The 23,051-nt window shown below is 37.5% G+C and overlaps 4 protein-coding genes across 10 annotated transcripts; 2 read left to right on the top strand and 2 right to left on the bottom strand.

Annotated features, from left to right (window-relative positions):
- Positions 1 to 820: 820 nt before the first annotated feature.
- Positions 821 to 4,860, bottom strand: enoph1 (enolase-phosphatase 1). Its single transcript, XM_034123183.1, has 6 exons — positions 4,541 to 4,860; positions 3,505 to 3,606; positions 2,930 to 3,132; positions 2,391 to 2,523; positions 2,147 to 2,270; positions 821 to 1,697 (listed from the first exon to the last, which is right to left on the bottom strand). The coding sequence occupies exons 1-6, from the start codon at positions 4,622 to 4,624 to the stop codon at positions 1,558 to 1,560; spliced, it is 786 nt and encodes a 261-aa protein (XP_033979074.1). The 5' UTR covers positions 4,625 to 4,860; the 3' UTR covers positions 821 to 1,557.
- Positions 4,861 to 4,939: 79 nt separating this feature from the next.
- Positions 4,940 to 10,324, top strand: LOC117476551 (heterogeneous nuclear ribonucleoprotein D0-like). 5 transcript variants are annotated; one of them, XR_004555275.1, is made up of 9 exons: positions 4,940 to 5,402; positions 6,125 to 6,293; positions 6,449 to 6,610; positions 7,181 to 7,312; positions 7,442 to 7,541; positions 8,426 to 8,608; positions 8,718 to 8,812; positions 9,160 to 9,260; positions 10,014 to 10,316. XR_004555275.1 is itself a non-coding variant. In XM_034123179.1 (8 exons), exons 1-7 carry the CDS (start codon positions 5,236 to 5,238, stop codon positions 8,786 to 8,788), a joined length of 984 nt encoding a protein of 327 aa, XP_033979070.1. In that variant the 5' UTR covers positions 4,940 to 5,235; the 3' UTR covers positions 8,789 to 8,812; positions 9,160 to 10,324. The 5 variants fall into 5 exon arrangements, 4 of the variants coding, with proteins under 4 accessions (XP_033979070.1, XP_033979072.1, XP_033979071.1 ...); XM_034123179.1 differs by having other exon boundaries at positions 9,160 to 10,324; XM_034123181.1 differs by lacking the exon at positions 9,160 to 9,260 and having other exon boundaries at positions 8,718 to 8,808; positions 10,014 to 10,315.
- Positions 10,325 to 10,812: 488 nt separating this feature from the next.
- si:ch73-234b20.5 (uncharacterized protein LOC449923 homolog) lies at positions 10,813 to 13,736 on the bottom strand. Of its 2 annotated transcripts, none has more exons than XM_034123504.1 (3): positions 13,626 to 13,736; positions 12,440 to 12,610; positions 10,813 to 11,492 (listed from the first exon to the last, which is right to left on the bottom strand). In XM_034123504.1, exons 1-3 carry the CDS (start codon positions 13,626 to 13,628, stop codon positions 11,355 to 11,357), a joined length of 312 nt encoding a protein of 103 aa, XP_033979395.1. In that variant the 5' UTR covers positions 13,629 to 13,736; the 3' UTR covers positions 10,813 to 11,354. The 2 variants fall into 2 exon arrangements, with proteins under 2 accessions (XP_033979395.1, XP_033979396.1); XM_034123505.1 differs by lacking the exon at positions 13,626 to 13,736 and adding an exon at positions 13,233 to 13,599.
- Positions 13,737 to 16,197: 2,461 nt separating this feature from the next.
- Positions 16,198 to 21,263, top strand: mat2al (methionine adenosyltransferase II, alpha-like). 2 transcript variants are annotated; one of them, XM_034123552.1, is made up of 10 exons: positions 16,198 to 16,302; positions 16,495 to 16,672; positions 17,576 to 17,653; positions 18,221 to 18,343; positions 18,428 to 18,540; positions 19,521 to 19,664; positions 19,998 to 20,216; positions 20,290 to 20,472; positions 20,696 to 20,829; positions 20,917 to 21,263. In XM_034123552.1, the coding sequence occupies exons 2-10, from the start codon at positions 16,597 to 16,599 to the stop codon at positions 21,017 to 21,019; spliced, it is 1,173 nt and encodes a 390-aa protein (XP_033979443.1). In that variant the 5' UTR covers positions 16,198 to 16,302; positions 16,495 to 16,596; the 3' UTR covers positions 21,020 to 21,263. The 2 variants fall into 2 exon arrangements, with proteins under 2 accessions (XP_033979443.1, XP_033979444.1); XM_034123553.1 differs by lacking the exon at positions 16,198 to 16,302 and having other exon boundaries at positions 16,336 to 16,672.
- Positions 21,264 to 23,051: the final 1,788 nt, after the last annotated feature.

Below are 23,051 nucleotides of genomic sequence, written 5' to 3'. Positions count from 1 at the left end.
ATTCATGTATAAAAGACGTACAAAAGTGCATTTTGCATGATAGGTCCCCTTTAAGTTTCCCCTTTAGTTCTCTTTGAGCTGATCTCAGTTGTATTGCATCGTTCTTTTGAAAAGCGATATTTCTTCGTCGGATACACTGTTTAATATCCGATGAGATGTAGTCTTTATTGTTTGGATATAGCCAATGACAAATAAATGTAACGTATTTTATATTTGTTGTTCATTCATATCTTATTTTACCTAGTTAACATTTATTTATGCATATTTTTTTAATATCTCCAGTTTTAAACGATATTTTAGGTTACTGTCCTATAGTATACATTGGAATGATTTCAAACCTGTTGTTATTTATCCTAATAATTATAAAGGTGTGCCTTGGAAATATTTGTTTACATAAATGGTGACCAAGCCAAACTAAATTAAAATCTAGAACGATTTAAACATTTGAGAAAATAAGGTATTTGCACATCTCTTTAAAGCAACTCCTAATTTATTAAAAGGAATAGTTCACTATTTTGAGAAATAAATGTGCTATTGTGGCAAAAGTTAAAAGTAAATTTGATACCACTCTGTGAGACAGTTGTATAAATCTTCTCATCTAACGCTTTAAAAGAGGGCAAATAAAAAAATATACCTACATGTAATAATGACTTAGACTTTATGACTCAATACCACTAGCGAAAAATAAACTTATTTTAGGAGTTTGACACTTTAACTAGCCTTAAGAGTTATAAATGTGTAAGCTTTTCCATTACAGAAACCAAGTATTTATAGACACGGTCAAACAAACATTTAGACTGAGAGAGGAGAGAGGCGTCTGTGTGATACAAGGCATTTATTGGAAGCATGTTTGTAAGATTTCCTGAATAACACCAATTATGTTTCACACACATAAATCATCAATTTGGCAACTTGCAAAAGGTAACTTTCCAACAGCAACATTACGAGGATGGCACAGTTAAACAGATAGCGTTCACCTGCGAGGGGACTAGTTAAGACAGAGTTTGAACTGAGAACTTCCTGTCAGCAGCACCACTGCTGAGTGCATCTACACTGTAGTTCTACTTTCTAAAACATTACAACGCTTAACGGGTCAATCACTGGATAAAACGTCATACATCTGCAACACGTGTGTATGTGAAGAGGGGAGGAAACAGCACATCAATGGAAAATGTTTACAAAACGGTGACAAATACGACACAAACAGTTGGAAAGTTGTCATTAAAATTGGAGAGATTTACCAAACGAGCGTGGTTAAAAAGGTCATGTGTGCAGGCCTCATTTTACAGCTTTTCTGATCTCTTCCCAGTGAGTGATGTTGCTATAACCCTCCGCAGATCTGTCTCCATTGAAAGGCACCCTCACAGACCGGGGTAGATTGACTCCTTACAGGCCGGGACCTCTAACGGGAGTCCCAGCAGCTTCTCCTACACCTTTTGAACTGTCAACGCGGAACAAACAAAAACATTGCAAAAAGGAGAGAGGTGAGGGGGCTGGGAGGGCAAAGAAAAGAAAGAACAGGTCATTATGAAACAAAGCGTTCCTCCTAGCTCTGTGTTAAACACGTTCCGTCACTTCCAGTTGGCTAAAGGATGTAACGAGGCTATAGTGGGAGCGCTCGTCATCCGTCAGCTCCATGTTCCCGGACCTGACCACCACCACCACGTTCACCCCCGCTTCCTCTGCTGCTTTGGCCTCTGGGAGGACAAATACACAAGCATGGATCCCATGTTAATTAAGCCTTTAAGCAAAATGAAACTTGGTTGTTTATTGCATGCTGTGATCATTTACAGCTAAATATTTCTGCTTTCTGTGAAGATTATGCACAATTGTTGTTTGTAAGATTCCTCCACAGGACGCTGTTAAAAAGAATAACAGCTTTGTGAGGAGGCTAAATGCTAACGTTTAGTTAGTTAACATTAGCTAATTGGCACTAAACAAAGTCGAGCTGAAAACTATGGGAAAATAATACCAACACATAACACAAGTTCAGCAATGAATAATAATAACAAAGAAAGTCATTTCCAGCTTGTTTTCCATACAGAATTTAAGTTTTATATGGAAGGAGGAACACATCCTAGTATGTATCACTTTCTTGCTCTCATTATACATTTACAATGCTAAGGACTTTTGCTAACACACTTACCTCGAGTGACGTCGGTCAAGAATGTGATTTCCTCTGGTTGAAATCCAATCCTCTCAGCAATTCTCTCGTAGCTTTTACGTTCCACTTTAGCTCCTATACTGGTGTCAAAGTGACCATCTAATAACTGAAATCATTTGAAAAAATAAACAGGCAAATATCTCATTAGCCACTATATCCATAAAACAAACAGCATGGGCTTTACAAAATATGTTCTTCTTCTTAAGAGACGGGAGGCAGTACTTACATCTAAAACGTCTCCTTCCTCAGAGTATCCAAACAGAAGTTTCTGTGCCTCCACGCTTCCCGAGGAGTAAATGTACACTTTTAGTCCTTGTTCTCTCCATCTTTTAAGTGATGGAATTACATCCTGGTAGACCCTGTTTGCACCAAGACCAAAATCAGAATATGACCATAATTGAATTACTTTTTATGAAGCACATTGAAACCGATTATATGGTTCCAAAATAATCTCAGAGATCAAACATTTGTAATGGATTTGAGCATGGTTTACCATTGTTTGCTTATTTCAGGAATTAAAAATAAATCAAACATTGATAAAGAAAGTAAACAAGATAAAGAAAAGGGAAAAATGCATCATGCTGAAATAAATAAATGCTTGTTTGCTTTAAATGAATTAACGACTAACACAATTATTTCTGCTATGGTTGATGAACTGTTTGGGTAAAAACAGTATTCCTGTTCTGTTTCTGGAAACCTTGCCAAGTCGTCACCTATGTTTGAACCCATTAATTTTGAAGTGAGGAAAATGATCAGTGTACTTACTCGCCTTTGATTCTCCCAGAAGAATATGCTGACCTCCACATGTGGCCCTGTAACTGTTTGAGTGCTGTCGACTTCCTGTCTGCCGCCATCTGCCAGAGCACATTATCCATTACCTCTCTAATAGCCTTCTCCTCGTCTGTGTGCACCGTCTGGTCCACGGTGTGGACGGGGCACGACCGGTGCTGCCTCATGTCCTCTTCGATCTGCAAACACAGCCAGGCTCCTTTATTTAGGCAGAATTAAAGCCTCACAACATGCTTCATTTTTTTAAGTAAAGAAAAAATATCCGTGTTATTTGTTGTCATTACCTGTGTCAAGTATTTGAGCAAAATTAAGACCTTTATAAAGAATATTTTGCTAAATAATCTGTCCTGCATCTCTACCACCTGACTTTAGTGTCTGGGAACCACAGGCAATAATAATAATAATAACTGTATTTATTTAGCAACTTTCATGCAAGATGCAGCCCAAAGTGCATTACAGTGCAAGATAAGATACATAAAAACAATACCAATGAGACAAATAAAGAGTAGGAAACATAATAAGACAAATCAGCAAGCTTTACACATGGTTACCTGTTTCTTTAGGAGATGAACATCTTGTTTGCACTCGTCTTCCTCCCAGTGAGTAGACAGGTACTCCTCAAGATGCTCCCTGATGTATGGAAATAAGATATCCTGAAAATATGAAGTGGAGTCATTAGGCGTGGTAACAGAAGCTCTTTATAGAGGGAGAAAAATAATATAATTCAGACACAAAACATTTCCTCTACTTCAATGCAATATTGTTTTGGTTTCAATAGCTTTTTGGAATAATCGTGTAAGCAGATATTGCTGGCAAAAAGTTAGTACTGTTTCACCCTAAAAAAATGGTCAGTATGGTAGAGGACGTTTAATTTAAAATGTATTAAGTGATCATTATTATTTTGGGTACATTTAAAAAGATATATTGATTAAAGTTGTGGCTCATGGGATTCCTATACAGAAACTATTGTCTATCTATTGTGGAAATGTATACATACCATCAGTTAAAAAAAAATGTGTAGGACTGTTTTACTTCATTTCATTTATTCATTAATGTTGACTCCCTGCTTGTTTTGTGTTACTTTTGTTTGTCCCATCATTTACTTTTATATTGTATGACTTACATTTGAAGTATTATTGTGTATTCGTATCAATGTATTGTTAACCGATGTAACATTTATGAAACTCGAAATTACGACTACTCCAATAACATGAACGCGGCATGAGGTTTGTTTTTAATCAGGTAGTCGTGAATACATACTGAAACGAGTTTATTTAATGTGAATATACATTTAGCAGTAAATAGTTAATGGAAGCAAAATATGGTTAAATGTAGTTACAATAATAATAATAATACATTTGATTTATCAAGCGCTTCATCCGGTGCTCAAAAACGCTTTACAGAGGTAAAAATAAGCTAAAAGTCACATTCAACACAACAGCTGAATAGCCACAATGGTCGAACACCGTCCATCTTTAGCTGGTTTAGCTGCTGTCATCTGTTAGCATGGCCGTTAATAGTCGTCAGTGAACGCTGCATAATTAGCCAACCATGCTGAAAACAGAAATTATATCTAATATAACTTACCTTTACAAATGTGATTGGTGTTGTTGTCCCTTCGATATCAAGCAGGAGTGCACTAGTACATGCAGGAATTGAAATAGTGGCCATTTTTCAGAAGAGTCTGCAGCTTGTTAGCTGACGCTAGCTTATAATTAGCTTCACCACAGAGTTAAAGTAGGCGCTCCTCACTGGATCTCTAACCCCGGGACAGGTGACGCAGAGCAAAGGTTATCCACACGATAACAGACGTAGGCTACCACCTGGTTAGTTGTTAGCCACTAGCCAGCTGTGCTTTGCCATCAACTCGCAGCTAACACTGACTTGACTGAACGAGCCACACATGTTCAGAGCTTTCAGTTCATGCTGCGGCTCCGAGGGGGCGCCACTGAGCGTAGTACTGCCGAAAAAAAAACACGCAAACAAGAAGCCAACGGAAAGAGGCTGCGATGAAAACAAAACGACGCTCACAAGAACGCCTTTTTCGTAGCAATTTAAACAACATTTGCATTTATGACAACAGTTTTCGTCTAGATATAAACTGATTTTACACTTTTATTTATTTAGATAGACCAAATATATTCCTCTATTTTACGTCAAAAGTATAACAAATCATATTAGCTTAGCATTAGCTGTCAAAAAGCCAGCTAGCTTAGCTTCTCCCGGGAATTCTGACTGAATTCTGAGTTCATCATCGACAACTTTAACAATAACAAACAACAATGTCGGACGATTATGAATTCAGCGATGACACCACTATGATGAGAATGGAAGAGGATGGAGAGGCAAACAGCGATGACCCGATGTCTGCAACCGGGGACTGTGGCCTGATGGGGGGCGAGGCCGAGGGATCAAAGATTGACGCCAGTAAAAACGAGGAGGATGAGGGGTAACGTCAACAAATAAAACTCATTAGTCATATTGATTGAAAAACTGTCCACGATTACAATATGTTACTATTTTATGTCATCAGTGTGTTGCCATAATAATATAACAAACTTGTGTTGTTAAAACCTCACCAAGTGCTGATTTGGTGGAGTCCAACTAACATCGAGTTAATTTACTGTAGCGTTACTGTACTCAAGTACACATTATAGGTACTTTTCAGTCTTTCCATTTCATGCAACTTCATGCTCCACCAACGTTACATACAGGAGAAAAATATTGTTCTTTTATTCCTCTACATTTGAAAGCTGTAGTAACGTTTTAGATTCCAATTTCTCATCACATTTCTGTCCAGGAAAAACAAATACAAACGCATAGTCTCCTCTTGTTCTACTAGAATTAATTTATGAGAATATAGTGGCCAAAGGTTCAAGTGGACTCAAGTCACTTGAAATTTGGCAATAACACAAGACTTCAAACACTAACCATGGCAAATTTACACAAATGTTTCAAAAGAGGACATGTAATTATTACAGAAGAAATGCATGGAAAATGTTACTGCACATTTCCGTTTTTGTACTTTAATTTCATACAATACCACTCTTAATTTAGATTTTGAATGAAGGACTTGTTTTTTAAATGTTTACTTTAGAAAATTATATGAGTGCTTCTCCATTGCTTCTAAATCTGCATTTTGGTTTCTTTTAAATGTGCTGTTGTCTGTAGGAAGATGTTTGTAGGAGGGCTCAGCTGGGACACCACTAAGAAGGACCTGAAAGATTATTTTTCCATATATGGGGAAGTTGTAGACTGCACTTTAAAACTGGACCCCATGACGGGCCGCTCGAGGGGCTTTGGCTTTGTCCTCTTCAAGGAACCTGATAGTGTCGACAAGGTACTGTATTGCTGCTTTTCTCTGTTAAAGATGAATGTTAACTGAATATAATTTGAGTTAAAGACAAAATTAGCAATCTAAATATGTAACCGTGGAGTTTATGAACTTGAATTGCAATGTGACCAGTTTGTCAATTGATTATTTTTGCTATAAAGGTTGCCACACAGAAAGAACATAAACTCAATGGAAAGGTCATTGATCCCAAGAAAGCCAAGGCGATGAAGAGCAAGGAGCCTGTTAAGAAGATTTTTGTTGGTGGTCTCTCTCCCGACACCCCTGAAGAGAAAGTCAGAGAGTACTTTAGTGCCTTCGGAGAGGTATATATTTTGGCTAAGTTGGCTAAATATATTTTTCATCCATGTTATGAACTTCACTCTAGTGGCATGGCTGTTTAGGGCTCCTGCCAAACTCATAATAATTTTTTTCCAATTGTTTATTTTTGTAATCACAATTAAACACTTAAAGGTGGGGTATGTCATTTATTTCAGAAACACTTTTTGTTATATTCCATGGAATGCTCTTAACATCCCGATAGCAATGAATATATGAAATGCTTTGACAATAAATACATAAAAAAATGTCATCTGTGGAAGCCGTAGCGCTGTAAAAAGCACGACCAATCATTTTAGCCGGCCCGGCTAAAATAACTGGATGGCCTACCTGCCTGTCAGCCTTCCATCTGGGCACAAACTTATCTCGTGCCCTCATTGGTCATGTGCGCGTTCGTGTGTGTTGGAGGAGGGGCTCTATAAGGAAGTGGCAGATTTTTTCCAGCTGTGTATTTTCAAATTCTAGCGCACTCGAGCTGGTTTCTCCAAAATTACCTACCCCACCTTTAACTTCTATTATTATATATTATTTTGTACATTCATTGATAATGTTAACAGCTGGAGTCAGTTGAACTTCCCATGGAGAACAAAACAAACAAAAGGAGAGGCTTCTGCTTCATCACCTTCAAAGAGGAGGAACCAGTTAAGGGGATCATGGAGAAGAAGTACCACAATATTGGACTGAGCAAGGTAAAGGTCTTTTTTTATCACTGGCACATCAAAATGTATTACCTTGTTATTGCGATGGCACATGCAATGGTGACTTTATAACTTATACATGATCACTGGGAAAATAAAACTGAATTGTTCTTCATTTAGTGTGAAGTAAAAGTGGCAATGTCCAAGGAGCAGTACCAGCAGCAGCAGTACTGGGGGGGCAGAGGAGGGTACTCTTCTAGGTCTCGAGGAAGAGGCGGCGGTGAGTGGAGACTACTCTGATGTAATAAATAATTCACCTAATATATATATAATGCACACAAATAATGCACCCTTTTAATCCATAAAAATGATTCTGAAACTTTGGAAGAAGAAAATAAAATATAGGACCCACTTCATTTATTCACTTAATTGCAGAGGGTTCAATGAGATGAAGACTAGAAACAGTGGTACAAAGTTAGCGCTTCTTCAGCTCAATAATTACCATGTCATTTCTTGCTTTAATCTTCTGTACACAGTAGAAGGACAAAGAGGTTATGCTATGTCCAAGACTAACATAAGAGACATGACTCTTTAAACAGTTGTTCCTGAATAAATATATATACTTTTTAATACAACACAAATGCATCACACATAAAACATTTAAAGTAAGTGCAGGGAAAACGATGATCACGTTTAAACAAACATGATATGATGAAATCCTAAGGGTTGCCACATTTGTTTAAACTGCTTGTGGCTTTGTTCTGCTTCCCATTCTTTTTTAAGCGCTTCGTTCTACTTTTAAAAGTTCTTGAATCAGCGTTCAAATATCAAAATAGGTCACTGCCGCAGCTCGAGGAAAAACTCCAACACATAACACCCCATAAAACCGTGACGTTGAATTTGACTCCACTGTTCTGTACAGATTAGCACTTACTAGTTAATGCGTAATTGAGAAGTGTAATTGTATTGATATTGGTCTGTGATAAAGGGTTAAAATGCCCAATAGCATAATATAAATAATTAAAAAGACTTGATCTGAGTTTTTATAGAAGAGCTAACTAGCTGGTTATGAAAAAGAGCACTATGTATATCGAGTGGAGGTAAACAGATGAAAGATTGCTTGATAAGAAGATAATGATCTCATTAAAATGTGTTTAATTGCAGGTCCCAATCAAAATTGGAACCAGGGTTATGGCAACTACTGGAATCAAGGCTATGGGAATTATGGCAATTATGGTTACGGAGATCAAGGCTATGGAGGCTATGGAGGCTATGGAGGCTATGGAGGCTATGGAAGCTATGATTACCCTGGTTACAACAACTATTATGGATATGGTGACTACAGCAGTAAGTGAAACTCCCTGACGAGCTTTGTTTCATGTCAACCTTTCCCATTTATTTTCCATTACTTTTGAAATGATTAAAACACCTGAAGTCAGATTTTTTACCTCATTAGTAGATCAGTCTGGTGGATATGGCAAGTCGCCGCGGCGCGGTGGCCACACCAACAGTTACAAGCCGTATTAACAGAGGGAACTCACCTTCAAGTAGGTATGTAAAGAAACAAATGCACCTCTTACTTTGAAATAAAACTAGTTTTATTTACTTTGCTGTTTGGTAACGTTTTTATTAATTTCCTCTTGTAAATGTCTTTTTCTCAGCACCGTCAAGTGCTTTACAGTAGTGGTAACATAGAGGCTATGCTCATGTGGCGAATTATTTTAACAGCTGGCCTTCTGCTGCCTCTTTTGCACCTTTTTCTTTTTTTTAATCTGTAAAGTTAACAGGTAAAGTACTGCTACTACAGTAAATGGATGCCAAAGTTAAGGATGTGCAAGGAAACAGAAAAGGAAGTATGTTGTCTCCTAACTCTGACATACCTTGTTTGTACCTGCCAGCGGAGCTTCCTTGCAGGCCATGAGCTGACCCCAGATACTCTCAGGGCCCGCTCAATGCGGACCGGGTACGAGAAGCATACGCTCTCGAATGCTGCCATTTGGTATGGTCTTACAACATCCTGTATCAGCATTTCTAAACTAAACAATATGGGACACGTCCAGCTTTGTCATCTTTCTTTCCATTTTGTATTTCTTTGCAACTGTTTGTAATGTAAAACTTAAAATATACACATGTAATTTTCATTTTTTACAGGCCCCCCCACAAGTAATGATTTTGTAAATATGTAAAATTAACTATTTGCTTTTTGAAGGATACGTACAGCATTCTCTGGACTTTCCAGTTCCTATTGTTAATATATGCATTCCTAATCTTATCTTTAATGCTTGTTTCTTTATTTAGCTCTTGTAGCCAGTAGTCCATGAGCTAAATCCTGGTTGGTATTTGGACGAGACTGTGTTGGGGGGATAAAGTTCTTAACTTTGTGTACATGTATTGCTCTGTTTTGTGTTACTGACAGCGATGGAAAGAGCTCCTCTTTGGTTAATTTTCCTGTAACGACAACATTTTTCTCTTTATAACCTTTTGTAAAACAAGACGTTTCCTGAAATTTGCATGTAATGTTTTCTGTAATGTGTATTTTTTGACCAATCGAAGATTTCTTCCATTTAGTATTTTGACTTCTTCAATTTACTGCACTTCAGGATTTCTAGCTTATGGACTAACTTTTGTTACTGTAAAATGTTAAAGTTCTCATTTTGGTTTTTACATTGTAAACAAGGGGGATTCCTTTTTATTTATAAATGAAGCGTTTTGTGTTCATCTATAGCTGATTTGTGTTGTTTGTTTTCCGTAGGGTTCAGAGTGATGAAAGGCAGCAGAGTGAAGGTTTCCAGCTGAGAGCACTAGCTGATTGTAAGGACAAAATGAAGAGCACTGACCTACAGTAACTCTCCTCATCATTTACCGGAGTATTCTTAAACGTTTGATGTTTTGCATTTATTTAGATTGCTGCAAAGTTTTAAAGGTCCCATGTCATGGCCATTTCTACTGATCATAATTCCATTGTTGAGGTCTACTAGAATAGATTTATATTGTGCAATTTTCCAAAATCTCATTGGTTTCTCATACAGCTTCTCTGTATAGTATGTGTATTCACTCTCTGTCATAAACGGCTTGTTGGAGCTCCCCCCCCCTCCCTCCCTATGAGCCCAGTGGCCGTCTGCGAGACAGCGAAACCATCCCGAACACACACCGACTCACAGCCTCGCCGCGTCCCGCCGTCTCAGGGAGGAGAAATCGGCGGAGCTGCAGCTGAGAAAAGATTGAGTGTGTGTGTGTGAGGAAGTCCGCGAATCGGTCAATTTGGACCAATCCGCGGACGTAACGTAACGGCTCCACAGATTGGTCCATTTGGAGAAATCTCCAACGAGGCGTTCTGGGGCAGCATAGACAGGTCTTTTCTGTGTTAGAGTTTTACTCGCTACAGGGTGTACTTTGAGGGTTTGTGACTTTGCAGACCGTTTACATGCAGAAAAAGCTTCATAACACACAAGGGGACAGGTAATAACCGGAAAAAAAGCATGACATGGGCCCTTTAATAGTTTGCATTCCCCATCCCTTCTTGTTTTTGTATTTAATGTTCTCAAATAGCGTTTGTGAATTTGCCTCAGTCATTTATTACATAATCAAAATGCTTGATTGTTTGGAGCAGAACACATTATTTATATACAGTATTGTGGTAGCAAATGTTAAAATGTATCCTCTTCATCATAATCATCAGTCATATAATACATATGTTATTATAGAGTTTGACAGTCATAAACACACATTATATATACAGGTAATTGGACATAAAGTTATGCGATAAAAATAAAAATAATAACACTAATTTGGATTTGTGATCCTTTGTGAAATATTAACATTACGTCACATTTTAATGAATGTTGGAGTGTTCAAGGAAGTATTTCAGTCAAGTTTCTAGCAATTTAAGCTGTGCATTCTGAATTTAAACTTAGTCTTAATCAAAAAGCACTGTACTCTTAAAATGTACATAAATATTTCTTGAAATATCTGCTGAAATAAAAATAGACTTTCAAGAGTGCATTTAAATGCTGAAATGCTCAAAAGAGGTGAGCTTCATCCTCAATTTTCATTGCTTTCAGTCCTGAGCTGGTGAAGGAGAATATTTGGTGATTTATATAGTTTTTGTGGCAAAGAGGATGATGAGGACAACGATGATCAGCACAATCACCCCGATTATAACCATCATTTTAATGTTTTTCCACCAGTATTTCCGGGCAACCCGTGTGGATGTTCTTTGGAACGAGTCAGCCTGAAAGAAACCAAGAGAAAACCTTTTTAAAACACCAGTGATGGAAGAACTACCCACATCCTTTTACTTAAAAGGGGAACTCCCCCGATTTCCCAAAGCTAGGTCTGAATAATGGTGGCGGAGAGTAATAATGCATATTTAAAAACAACTGTATAGTGTCTTTGTGTCCCCAGATGGAGCTGCGGGAAGTCAGATATATATTGAAAACAACAAACTAGCACCTGAACCCAGACCTAACTTTTGAAGATCAAGTTGCATTGTGGGTAATAAAGGTGCCAGATGAGAAAAATTAGTGTATGGCCTAGTAAGAAAAATACATGAATTCCTGCTTTGTTCAGCACGAATATGATAATGCATAAGGACTGCAGTGAGGAAATGGTGGAGTACTCTTTAAAGTGAAAGTACCAAAACTAGAATGTAATAGCACTTATTTACAAAAGTCATGCACTTTAAAATAAAATTACAAAAGTAGTAACAATTGTTTAATTTGGGAAATAACTCATAAGATGACCACTGTAACCACTGTGTTTAATAAATATGTTTTTTGCAGGTTAAATCTTAATATGAAAAGTAATTAAATTAGGCTACAAACTACATAACTCTAAAACAGCCAAAAACGGTTTAACTTTAATCTGTTAGTAAATTATTTAAAGTTATTTGGGTGTGGAGCATTGAGTAAGAGACAAAGAAAAAAAAATACAGAAATGTTTTATGGGGCCCTGGATTATTTACACAATATTGTGTATATTTAATATGAGCAATATTTCCTGTTTTTATATCACGGATATGATTGATACTGGTATATTGTTACACTTTTACTCTGGCGTGTAATGGAGAAGATATATAATTTAAAGGAGAAGTAACCCTTTGAATGAAAGATATATGAAAACTAATCGTTAACATCAGGGTGGAAAGCCAACACTGAACCATCTGGATCAGATACTTACAGACGCCTGCAGGTCATCAGTCTTGCCGATCAGATCATCTAATCTGTCCCCTCTCTCCAGCACTTTGCTGATGTTATCTGTCAGAATAACTTTAACCTCGTTCACCTGACTCTGAACCTGGTCCATCTTAGCAGCCGAGCCAGAGGCCGGGGGCTGAGAACGTGTGTCAGCCTGGGGAAAAGGAGGGGAAATTATTCTATTTTTAGTCTCCAAAAAGTTCCCCTATACAACGAGCCACACTAAAAGCAAAACATAGGGGCAACAATCTATGTAGTAAAGCTGGGTGATATACCAAAAAAAGGGTTGACCATTGATGCTTTCACAATATATTTACACTGGGAATTTCGATTAACAAGCATCAGTAATGTGGAATAAAGGAAAATAGCAGAACCGCTATAACAGTCTGATACATATAATAACATCACTTTACTGTAATGCAGCCAGGAAAAGACAACACTTCTCGACAAATCTAAGACGGTGCCTAGTCTCCTATCAGGATTTCGATATATTTTCCATTTATTGCCCAGTTCTACTCTGCAGTCACGTTTTTAAATGACCAAACCTCACTTCCTGTTACTGAGTGAACAGGTGAGTGTGCTGTCAGGTGTTACAGAGGCCTGTGACTGTCACATGACAAACCTAAACACTATTTGTATAAAGCAAACCTGCATAACACATTGTATTACTTGTACAGACAAATAAAGGATACGTTTAATTGACGATTAGTGATCAATAACAAATGTAAACAATACTTAACTAACCAAACGTCATTGTATAAAAAAGGAGAACTTACCATAGCAGCCCTCTGTTTCAGTCCCAACTAACAACTACACAAAAAGTAAAGCCTCCACAAAGTCCTGTTATCCAGTCCTGGCAGTATAATAAACAAACTCAGATATGTTCCTCTTGTGACAGAATGAGTCACACAGTCAGAGCTGAACAAATGTCTGCTGAAGGTTGCACCTCTCCCCTGTCACTCATTAACTACCTGTCGCCTCAATCAGAGTCATTGGTTCCACAGGAGCCAGTCGCCACGCACAACTCATGATCACATCCTGAACATGCAGCACTTTCATTTCCCGCTTCTCATGAACTCTGCTACTCAAGGAACAACTTTTGACTATTTCAGACCGTTAAACCACACATTTTTCTAAACATATAATCCTGGTTTTATGTGTTTACTTACCATGAGTTGTCAGAGCGGCAGGCCGGTGTGGAGCTGTGTGTCTGGCAAAAAGGGCTTTCAGCAGAGAGATATTTGCAAGGCAATAAAGGGGTGAGGTCACTGTTGCTTCACTTCCTCATCCTGTGTTGTGCAGCTTGTTTCAGGGAAAGTGTATGTATGTGAATTTGCCTACTTGTTGCTGTTTTGGAGCACAAAATCTTGCCATGGTGGACGAAATATTCAGATCATTTAGTTAAGGAAAAGTAGCAACACTATTCTGTTCAAATACTCCATTACAATTGATTATTGTTACTGATGCTTTAATGTGTAGCATTTCAGTGTTGGTTAGTTGAGGTTGAGCTCATTTGAATGATATTCAAATTGTATTATATAGGCTGTTTGGTAGCTTATTCTTTAACGATGTATTGCATACTGCTCCTTATATGTTTTGTGTCGGAAAGTCAGATCAATTTAGATATTGAGCAGATCAAGAAAGGCCTTGATAGGACTTTGTTAGTGATGTGGATGTACTTCCCTGATAAAGAGGATCTGGACATGAGTCATGCAAACTGAACATTGGGAGTGTGCTGCACTTTGGCTAAATACTAAAGAAACAGTGTGGGTATATGTTAGCTTGAAGTCAAATAAAAAGATATACATTAGTCTTTAATGTACTATAACCTTAAATAATCCAGGTTACTTGGACAAGCTGTGCAGTATGCGAGTAGAAAAGGACATTACATCATGCTGGCTGCACCTTCTATAAGTAATCAAAGTTTTCGAAAGAAAATGCACAATACAAATACAGGGGATAGACACAACAACACAGTCACATATACACTGTAATGCATTTCATTACAATAGACATGCAATTGTCATACTTATGAGAAGTTTATGATGATGGTTTAGACCAGGGGTCTCAAACTCAAGGCCCGGGGGCCAAATCCGGCCCGCGACTTCGTTTTATGTGGCCCCGCAAGAGCTTGCAAAGAATATAATACGTTTATTATACGGTTACATGCCACTTTACAGAAGCAGGTTGCCCATAAACTACATGTCCCACAATGCATCTCGTTTTGTGACATGCGCACTGAAGAGACTTCCAATTATTTGCCCTGGACTTCTGCTTTGTAGTTAATTACTAAGTTATTATCCTATCCGATAATAATCCAATTCAGAGGCAATGATATAATATGATACATTATTTTATATATATATTATATATTTATGTAGTTACAACCGGCCCTTTGAGTGCAACTTTTATGCGAATGTGGCCCGCGATGAAATTGAGTTTGACACCCCTGTTTTAGACTAAACAGAGGTCTTTATTCTGCTATAGGAAGCAGTTTCTCTAACTGCTGTAACAAACTGTGTTTCATTTCAAACCTTTATTTATCCAGGTGTATCCCATTGAGATCATTGATCTCTTTTTCAAGGGAGACCTGCTCAAGTAGGTTCCACATGAAACATTAAAACATAAACAGAACAACAAAAAGGACATCATACAGCATCATTACAGGGATTACAATTTACATAACTATCCACATGAACAGGTACCAACAGCTTCCGATTGAGTAGCATCCAACCGAGCTTTAAAAACATTTAGTGGCACCAGATTGCTCAGTTTCCATTTCAATTGCAGACTATTCCAAGACAGTGGAGCTGCGCATCTATATGCTATCTTCCCTAAGACAGTCCTAGCAGTTGGCACATTCAATAAAACCACAGCATGCGATCTGTAAATAATAACATAAACTGTGTAAATAATAACAGAAACACAAACATCATGGTGGTGTTTTTTGCATGTGGATAAGACAGATAAAATAGCTGAGACACTTTTCATTATATGGCAAACGCCATGAATTATGTGGTAAGTTCAGCAGGCAAACTCTTAGTTTGTTTCCAACAAAGAAAAGTAAATGGGCATACAAAAATTTGAAATAAAACTATAATCTTGCCAAAACAGACACAAAAAGATATATACGAGGCAACAATCAGGGCTATCTCAAATGTGTACCTCAGTTCAATTTAAATAAGCATATCTTTTTTTTTTAATGTGTGTGTTAAAATCATATACAAACAATATATTCATATATCTATTTGATCCTGCAACTGACCATTCTTCATAATAGCTACTTTTACTTTTGAAAATAGAACATTATTTGTACACTGTTGTACTACATTTTGTACATATATAATATATCTAAGAACTTCCTTCTCCACTGATACATGTTACCAAATTAAGGATGATTTGAGGTGAATAGCTTTAAAATAAGTTTATTCTATTGATGTATTATTTTGTTTTAAAATATGTAATATATTATATTGGTGTATGTATAATAGCTATAATATTATTTACTTTGGTATATTTGTTCTATGTTGCTGTTTGTTTCTTTACTGACAAACCATTTAAATGTAAAAACATTTCATGATTATTTTTGAAAAATACAGAGAAAAAAAGGTGATTATTAAAACAATAAAATATGAAAATACAGTATGTGTAAATTAGCTAAATATATTTTAAATTATGAGGGGGAAAACTATATATCTATGGGGAAAACTGTTCACCTGACCTGTTGCGCCATCTTGAGGCTGCCCGAGCTGCTGCCTGAAGGACCTTCACTTGTAAACATACCTCCTTAAAATCACACGTCCAGTCAAATCACACGTTCAGGAAGCCAGAAAAGGGGAATTAAATGTAAGTATTAAGTAGCCTTCATATATTTATTTTTTTAACCGTGTACGACTTTGATGGATGTAATGAACGACTGTTAGTGATCGTTGCCTCGGTTGTTTTCTTTAATCCGCCTGACCTAAATCCACTTTACTGCCATTCCATGTCTTTATTATCGTAACCTTCAGAGTTAATGATTGATTTGTATATCATTAGTCGGCGGACATCAGAAGACACTTTCACCTTAGAGCTGGGGTGCCGTTAATAACGTTACATTCAACTTTCCTGACACCACCACCGACCGACGACGAGCTGAAGATGAACCCGAGAGGAGCAGCCTGCAGCGGGAAGACTTTCCTGTTCACCTCCGAGTCTGTGGGAGAGGGACACTCAGGTAACTTAGACAGCCTTTACTGTATACATGTGAACCTGAGTGTATACCTGTGTGTACTTTGTATACATACAGTCTATGGTTGTAGTATACTGGGTACACAGTGGACATGTTCCTTATTAAAAGTCAATGGTGAAAGAAGTACTAAATCCAGTGGTGGGTTAGGGTGGATTATTATGAATAAAACTACTTGACAGTATACAAAAAGTAAATATTTGCTCTAGTTTTACCACTTACAACATTAAAGGTAGGGTAGGTAAGTTTGAGAAACCGACTCGAGATACACTTTTTGTTATATTCCATGGAATGCTCTTAACATCCCGATAGCAATGAATATCTTAAGTGCTTTGACAAAAAATCCATAAAAAAATGTCATCTGTGGAAGCCGTAATACTGTAAAAAGTACGACCAATCATTTTAGCCGGCCCGGCTAAAATAACTGGATGGTCTACCTGCCTGTCAGCCTTCCAGCTGTGCACAAACTTATCTCGTGCCCTCATTGGTCATGTGCGCGTTCGTGTGTGTTGGAGGAGGGGCTCTGTAAGGAAGTGGCAGATTTTCTCCGGTTGTGTATTTTCAAATTCTAGCGATCTCGAGCCGGTTTATCAAACTTACCTACCCTACCTTTAAAATGATGACCACATTAATGCATCAATAATTATTACAGTTATATGATTTATATATTCTGAAATGGGCCATTCTGCATTCTGAATTATATTTTTGAAAGCAGCATTTTTCCATGTAATTTAGGACTGGGAATTTTACTTGCATAATATTTACATACTTAATTAGGCTGGCTTGCAGCCCTCAGTTACTGATGATTTCAGTAATAAAACACACGTGTGTATTCAAGGCGTAGCCTATGTCCCTGTTCTTTTCTTTACATCTCTGACTTTGTGTTCACAGATAAAATGTGTGATCAGATCAGTGATGCTGTGCTCGATGCATACCTGAGTCAAGACCCCGACTCTAAAGTGGCTTGTGGTGAGGTTTATGTCTTATAATATTGAAATGTATCATGATGCACCCAACCCCTAATTCCTAAAAATGCTTCAGACTTGTTTGTGAAAAAAAGTAAAATCATTGAAATAAACTGTGATTATTCATTGCATTGATTAAAAAGGTTTGTTTAACAACAGTGTTTCTGAATAGAGATACATATACCTCCAAGGCTACTTTGAGTACTGTAAGAAGAACAAAAAGTGAATATGATAGACCAAATCCAATAAATAAATGTGGACATTTCCTATTAAATGTTCCTTTTTTTCAATGCAAATGTTAACATTATTACATTTATGGTAGTGTTGGTTCATTGTAGACAGGAACCCAGTTTTAGATTAGATTAGAGTAGAATACATTTACTTCTTTGATTACAGATTGGGAAATTGTTTAGTTCCGCTGTTGAATGAAAGACAAAGATCCAGAATATAGATTTGTGGTTGAAACATCACTAGAGCAGAAAACCAAATATTTAAAAGAAGTTTCATCATTGAATAAAATATAATAACACTTCTCTAAATGATGTACAAAGTGAGTCATGTTTTGTTTCAGAATGTGTGGCGAAGACCGGCATGATTTTGCTGGTTGGAGAAGTGACATCTAAGGCCATCGTGGATCTCGTGGCAGTGGTCCGAGATACCGTGAAGAAGATTGGCTATGATGACTCTTCAAAAGGTAGGTTTCTTATTTTACAACTTGAAGTTTTTGCAGAATGTTCCCGGGGTATTTAAGTGAAGGACTCCCTACTGTGATGTGCAGGTTTTGACTATAAGACATGCAACGTGCTGGTGGCCCTGGAGCCGCAGTGTGCCGAGATATCAGACTGTGTGTTTGAAGGCAGGGATCAGGAGGACATTGGTGCCGGGGACCAGGTTGAGTATATACCTTTTAATCCTTAACTTTATCCAAATTACCATGTGGATTTAGAATTTTTTTTTGATACTAAAATAGTTGTAAAACGTCACTAGGTAAAGTAGCCAGTAGTACATTCGAAATACAATAGTTTACAATGAGGTTGTCATTCAATTTAATGTGTTTTCATTGGCTACTTAATTTCTATATTTCCTTACACCACAATTAGACTGATTAGACTGAGATGTGGATTCACACAATGATTATTTGGCTTTAGCAACTGCTTAATCTGTCCCCATAAGACAAACATTGTAATTCTCAAAGCACCTGCAAAAGGGTGAAATTCAAACCTTACTGGGCTGCCAGACAAAACGTGTGTTGATTCTCTTGTACTGTTTGCAGGTATTTCAATTAGGAGATAGTCATACTTTGTGGCAAAAGTGCCAGAATTTAATGCATTTAAAACTCCCAATTCCCAAAGATCAACAATTGTTGCCACATGTAGTAACAGGGAAATTATTAACAACTGAATAGAGTTGGTTGTAACAGAAGTGCATTGATAAGGGGTATAAAAAATCAAGTTGGTATAAATGAATTACAAATTGTATCTTTCCTCTCCCTATGCTATAAATCCTCATGGGTGTTAAGTGATAAGAAAGCCTTGGACAGAGGTACATTTTAACCTGATGGTGGTGCTAGATGACCATTTTTTGTTTTACCTGAGTTAATATGAATGATATGATGGGGAAGGTAAAAGTCTGAATGACATGTTATGACCATCTTTACAATAGTTGCTGCAATATTTAAATCTGGACCAAAGGGACATTTGTGTAGCTAATTCAAAACGTTAATTATCTACAAAATAATGTATGCATTGTGTTCTGGTGCATAAGCTCTCATTTAAGTTGTATTTAGTTAAGCTTAAAGATATAATTTTGACACTTTTTCCATAACTGCTCTGACTGGGTTTCCATATCTATGGATCTGCCTGTTTCCTCAGGGTTTGATGTTTGGATACGCCACAGATGAGACGGAGGAGTGCATGCCGTTAACCATCCTACTGGCTCACAAACTCAACTTCAGGTTAAAGGAGCTGTCACGCAACGGAGAGTGTCCCTGGATAAAACCAGACTCCAAATCACAAGTGAGCCATCTTAAAGTCTGACAGAGGGGCAATAAAGAAATCAAATATCAGGCCGCTGGGTGTGAGGCAGCAGGGAAAGGACACATTCAGACAATCCAGGTCCCGGAAGAAAAGGTGCTTTAATGCTTTCTTGACCTATGTAGCCTGGTGTAAGTGCAGTGTCCTCTCCTAACTCTTTAAGAAACATATTTTGTTAACCTCATGACATTTTCTTTTGAGATCAAGGATAAGTTCTTAGAAAAGGCATAGGCTGTTATTTTTGGTCTAATAGACTGTTGTTTTGAAATTGTGATGTAAAGAGTTTGCTTAATTGTTTTGCCCTTGTTGCTGCAGGTCACAGTGGAGTATCGAGACAATATGGGAGCTATGGAGCCGCAGCGTGTTCACACTGTGGTCATCTCTGTACAACACAGCCCGGACATCAGCCTGGAGGAGATCAGACGCAATCTGATGGAAAAGGTGGTGAAGGTCATCATTCCCGCCAGGTACCTGGATGACAAGACCATCTACCATCTACTGCCAAGTGGGAAATTTCTTATCGGTGGCCCACAGGTGAGTGAGGACTAAACCACCGATGGAAATGTATTTGCAGAAATGCAGGAGCTGATGTTTTTTTTATCATCAGAGCGATGCAGGACTCACAGGGCGTAAAATCATTGTGGACACATATGGAGGCTGGGGTGGGCATGGAGGAGGGGCTTTCTCCGGGAAAGACTACTCCAAAGTGGATCGGTCCGGAGCTTATGCAGCTCGCTGGGTGGCCAAGTCTCTGGTGAAAGCAGGACTCTGCAGGAGAGTCCTGGTTCAGGTGAGGAAGTTCATTAAGTTGCACTTATTGTAATGAGTAGTGTGAATGTTATTTCTGTATTTTCCCCATGTGATCTGTGGTGACCCTAGAAACAATTATCCTCTTATCTTTACAAACAGGTCATTATTTGGTGTCTAATGTGCGATGATTCCTTTCAATCTTGCACGGGATGTTGTTAGATATCTGAACAATGATTACTGAAATTGTCTGTTTTTCCCTTTAGATCTCCTATGCGATCGGTGTGAGCCGCCCGCTTTCCATCTCAGTGTTTCACTACGGCTCATCGAACAAGGATGAAGACGAGCTGCTGCAAATAGTTGAGAAGAACTTTGACCTGAGGCCTGGCGTCATTGTAAAGTATGTGAGGTTTTTCACAGCTAAAAACATCATATTTCTAGTGTTTATTGATACATTTTAACTGTTTAATATTGACTTCATTTACAGAGATCTGGGTTTGAAGCGGCCAATTTACCAGGAAACTGCCTGCTACGGTCACTTTGGCAGAGAGGATTTCCCCTGGGAAAAACCAAAGCCTCTGGTGTTTTGAGTTTTAAACAACTGTCAGTTTTTTCTTAACAATCAGTCGTAAAACAATCAAGGGTAAAATAATCTTAATTTGTATACATGACTGAATGCATTTCTTACTTTATCTGACCTTTAGTTATTAAGGTCAGTGCCGAAAATTTATTTTGATTTTTTTAAATCTGATTTAAGTACTTATTTGTAAAAGAATATGTCGTTTTTTGTTAAACTGTCAGATACAATTTTGGTAATTTGCAATAAATAATATTTGATGATTAAAAAATGATGCACAAGACTTCCTCAAGTACTTAACTTCACTAGGCACTAGGTAGCTCAAAGTGAACAAAGCTGAAATGGGTAAAAAAAAACTATTACTTTATTTAAAAAGAGCAATACTAAAGTATATAAAAACGTTTTAAAAGTCCTGCATTCAAAATTTGACTTATACTGAAAAGTATAAGAAACAGGTCCATGATGTGTTTTTTCCCCCCTGGTGATCAATTAAGTCTCATCTTATTTTAACCTTTAATAAAACATAATAATGTATGTATTTGGTATGTCTACTGCTCGTAGAAACCTGCAGAGTAACTTTAGTTATGACATAAATGTAGAGTAAAAAGTATAACATTTAGCTATGAAGGGCAGTAAACTAGAGAAAAAAGCAAATATGTAAACTATCCAAACAAAATGCTTGTGTATAGTATTTAAGTAAATCTACTTAGATACTTTTAACCGATGAATATTCATCTGGATGCTTGCATGACATGCATTTTTTTGTCTTTATTAACCCATATTGATTATCATGGTCAGTGTCAAGTTTGGGAAAATAACAAGACGCATGCGCAAAGCCAAAATATGAACTGCAATCTGATTGGCTGTTGCCAAGTACTGTTGTTTTCATTGGGTAAAGCTCCTGTGCCATTTCATTGTGACAGTGGATTTTTTTCTTTTATAAAACATTTAAAAAGTCTGCTTTTGGAAGAAAAACACTGAATTAAATCCAACCGAGGGATATTTTTTAAAAACACACCTCTGTCTGGTTTATAAAACTGTTGGTGGTCCTCCAGGAACAAAGTGGCTAGCTAAGTCAACGGCTAGCTTGCCGTTTTTTTGTTTCCTATTTGAGTTATAATTTGTTGGGTATTTTAACGGCTCAAGAAAACGGTTCCAGGATATCAAGCGTCTTTCTCAGAAGACTAGCAAACATTAAGCAGTTGGAAGACGACAAGGTAAAACATGGCTAACGTTAGCCTGACAATACTAGCGTTGAATTAAGAACTTAGGGTAACAATGCAGGTTGACGTTAACGGAATGCACATACTGCGTTAGTATCTTACATTATTGATTGCTTTTAATAAGTAGTATAGTATAGCACAAACACGCATTGGTTAGGTTATTTTTTGTGTAGATATCTGATATAAATGATCTCCCGAATTTGGCAGCGCCTTCTTTCTCAGTTTCACAGACTTTCTGCAGCCAGGGGCTGAGGCTTTGCTCTCATTGGACCCCTTGCTCTTGTACAGTACACCGGGTTTAACTTGGGGTCCATCAATTATTACCTCTTGAAGGAAACAAAACAATTGTTACTTTCAATACCTTTACTTGGCAATATTGGTCAACATGATGCTACGTTATTATTATTCTTTTTTAATTTACATTTTTTTAAATAATTATAAACAATTAAATATATTGATGATGTGTCATTCGTTGATTTTACTATAATATTTGAATAGAAGATAATTTCAGTTATATTTAATAGCTTCCAATCCATTGCAGGGATGCAAACTTGTCACCTTTCGGCGAAATTCGCCGTTTTGATTCCAAAATAGGTCGTTTGTGTGATTCATGTAGATCTGCAATAAAAATATTTTTGGGGTATGGGGGGGGTCTGGGACCCGGAGTAATCTGCGGCCGCGAGCTGTTATGTGCCATCATGACACGTATGGTGTTCTTTTTTTATATATTATAATGAAGCGCGAGCACAAGTCTTCCTGCCTGTCAGCTCTGCTCATGGATGTATAATAAGGCTCTGCTGCTCCGGGATGAGGGTCTAGCTT

This window comes from Trematomus bernacchii, unplaced genomic scaffold (genome assembly GCF_902827165.1).
Source record: "Trematomus bernacchii unplaced genomic scaffold, fTreBer1.1, whole genome shotgun sequence".
NCBI classification, from domain to species: domain Eukaryota; kingdom Metazoa; phylum Chordata; class Actinopteri; order Perciformes; family Nototheniidae; genus Trematomus; species Trematomus bernacchii.
Note: the sequence above shows the minus strand (reverse complement) of the source record. Positions and strands in the feature narration are given on the sequence as shown.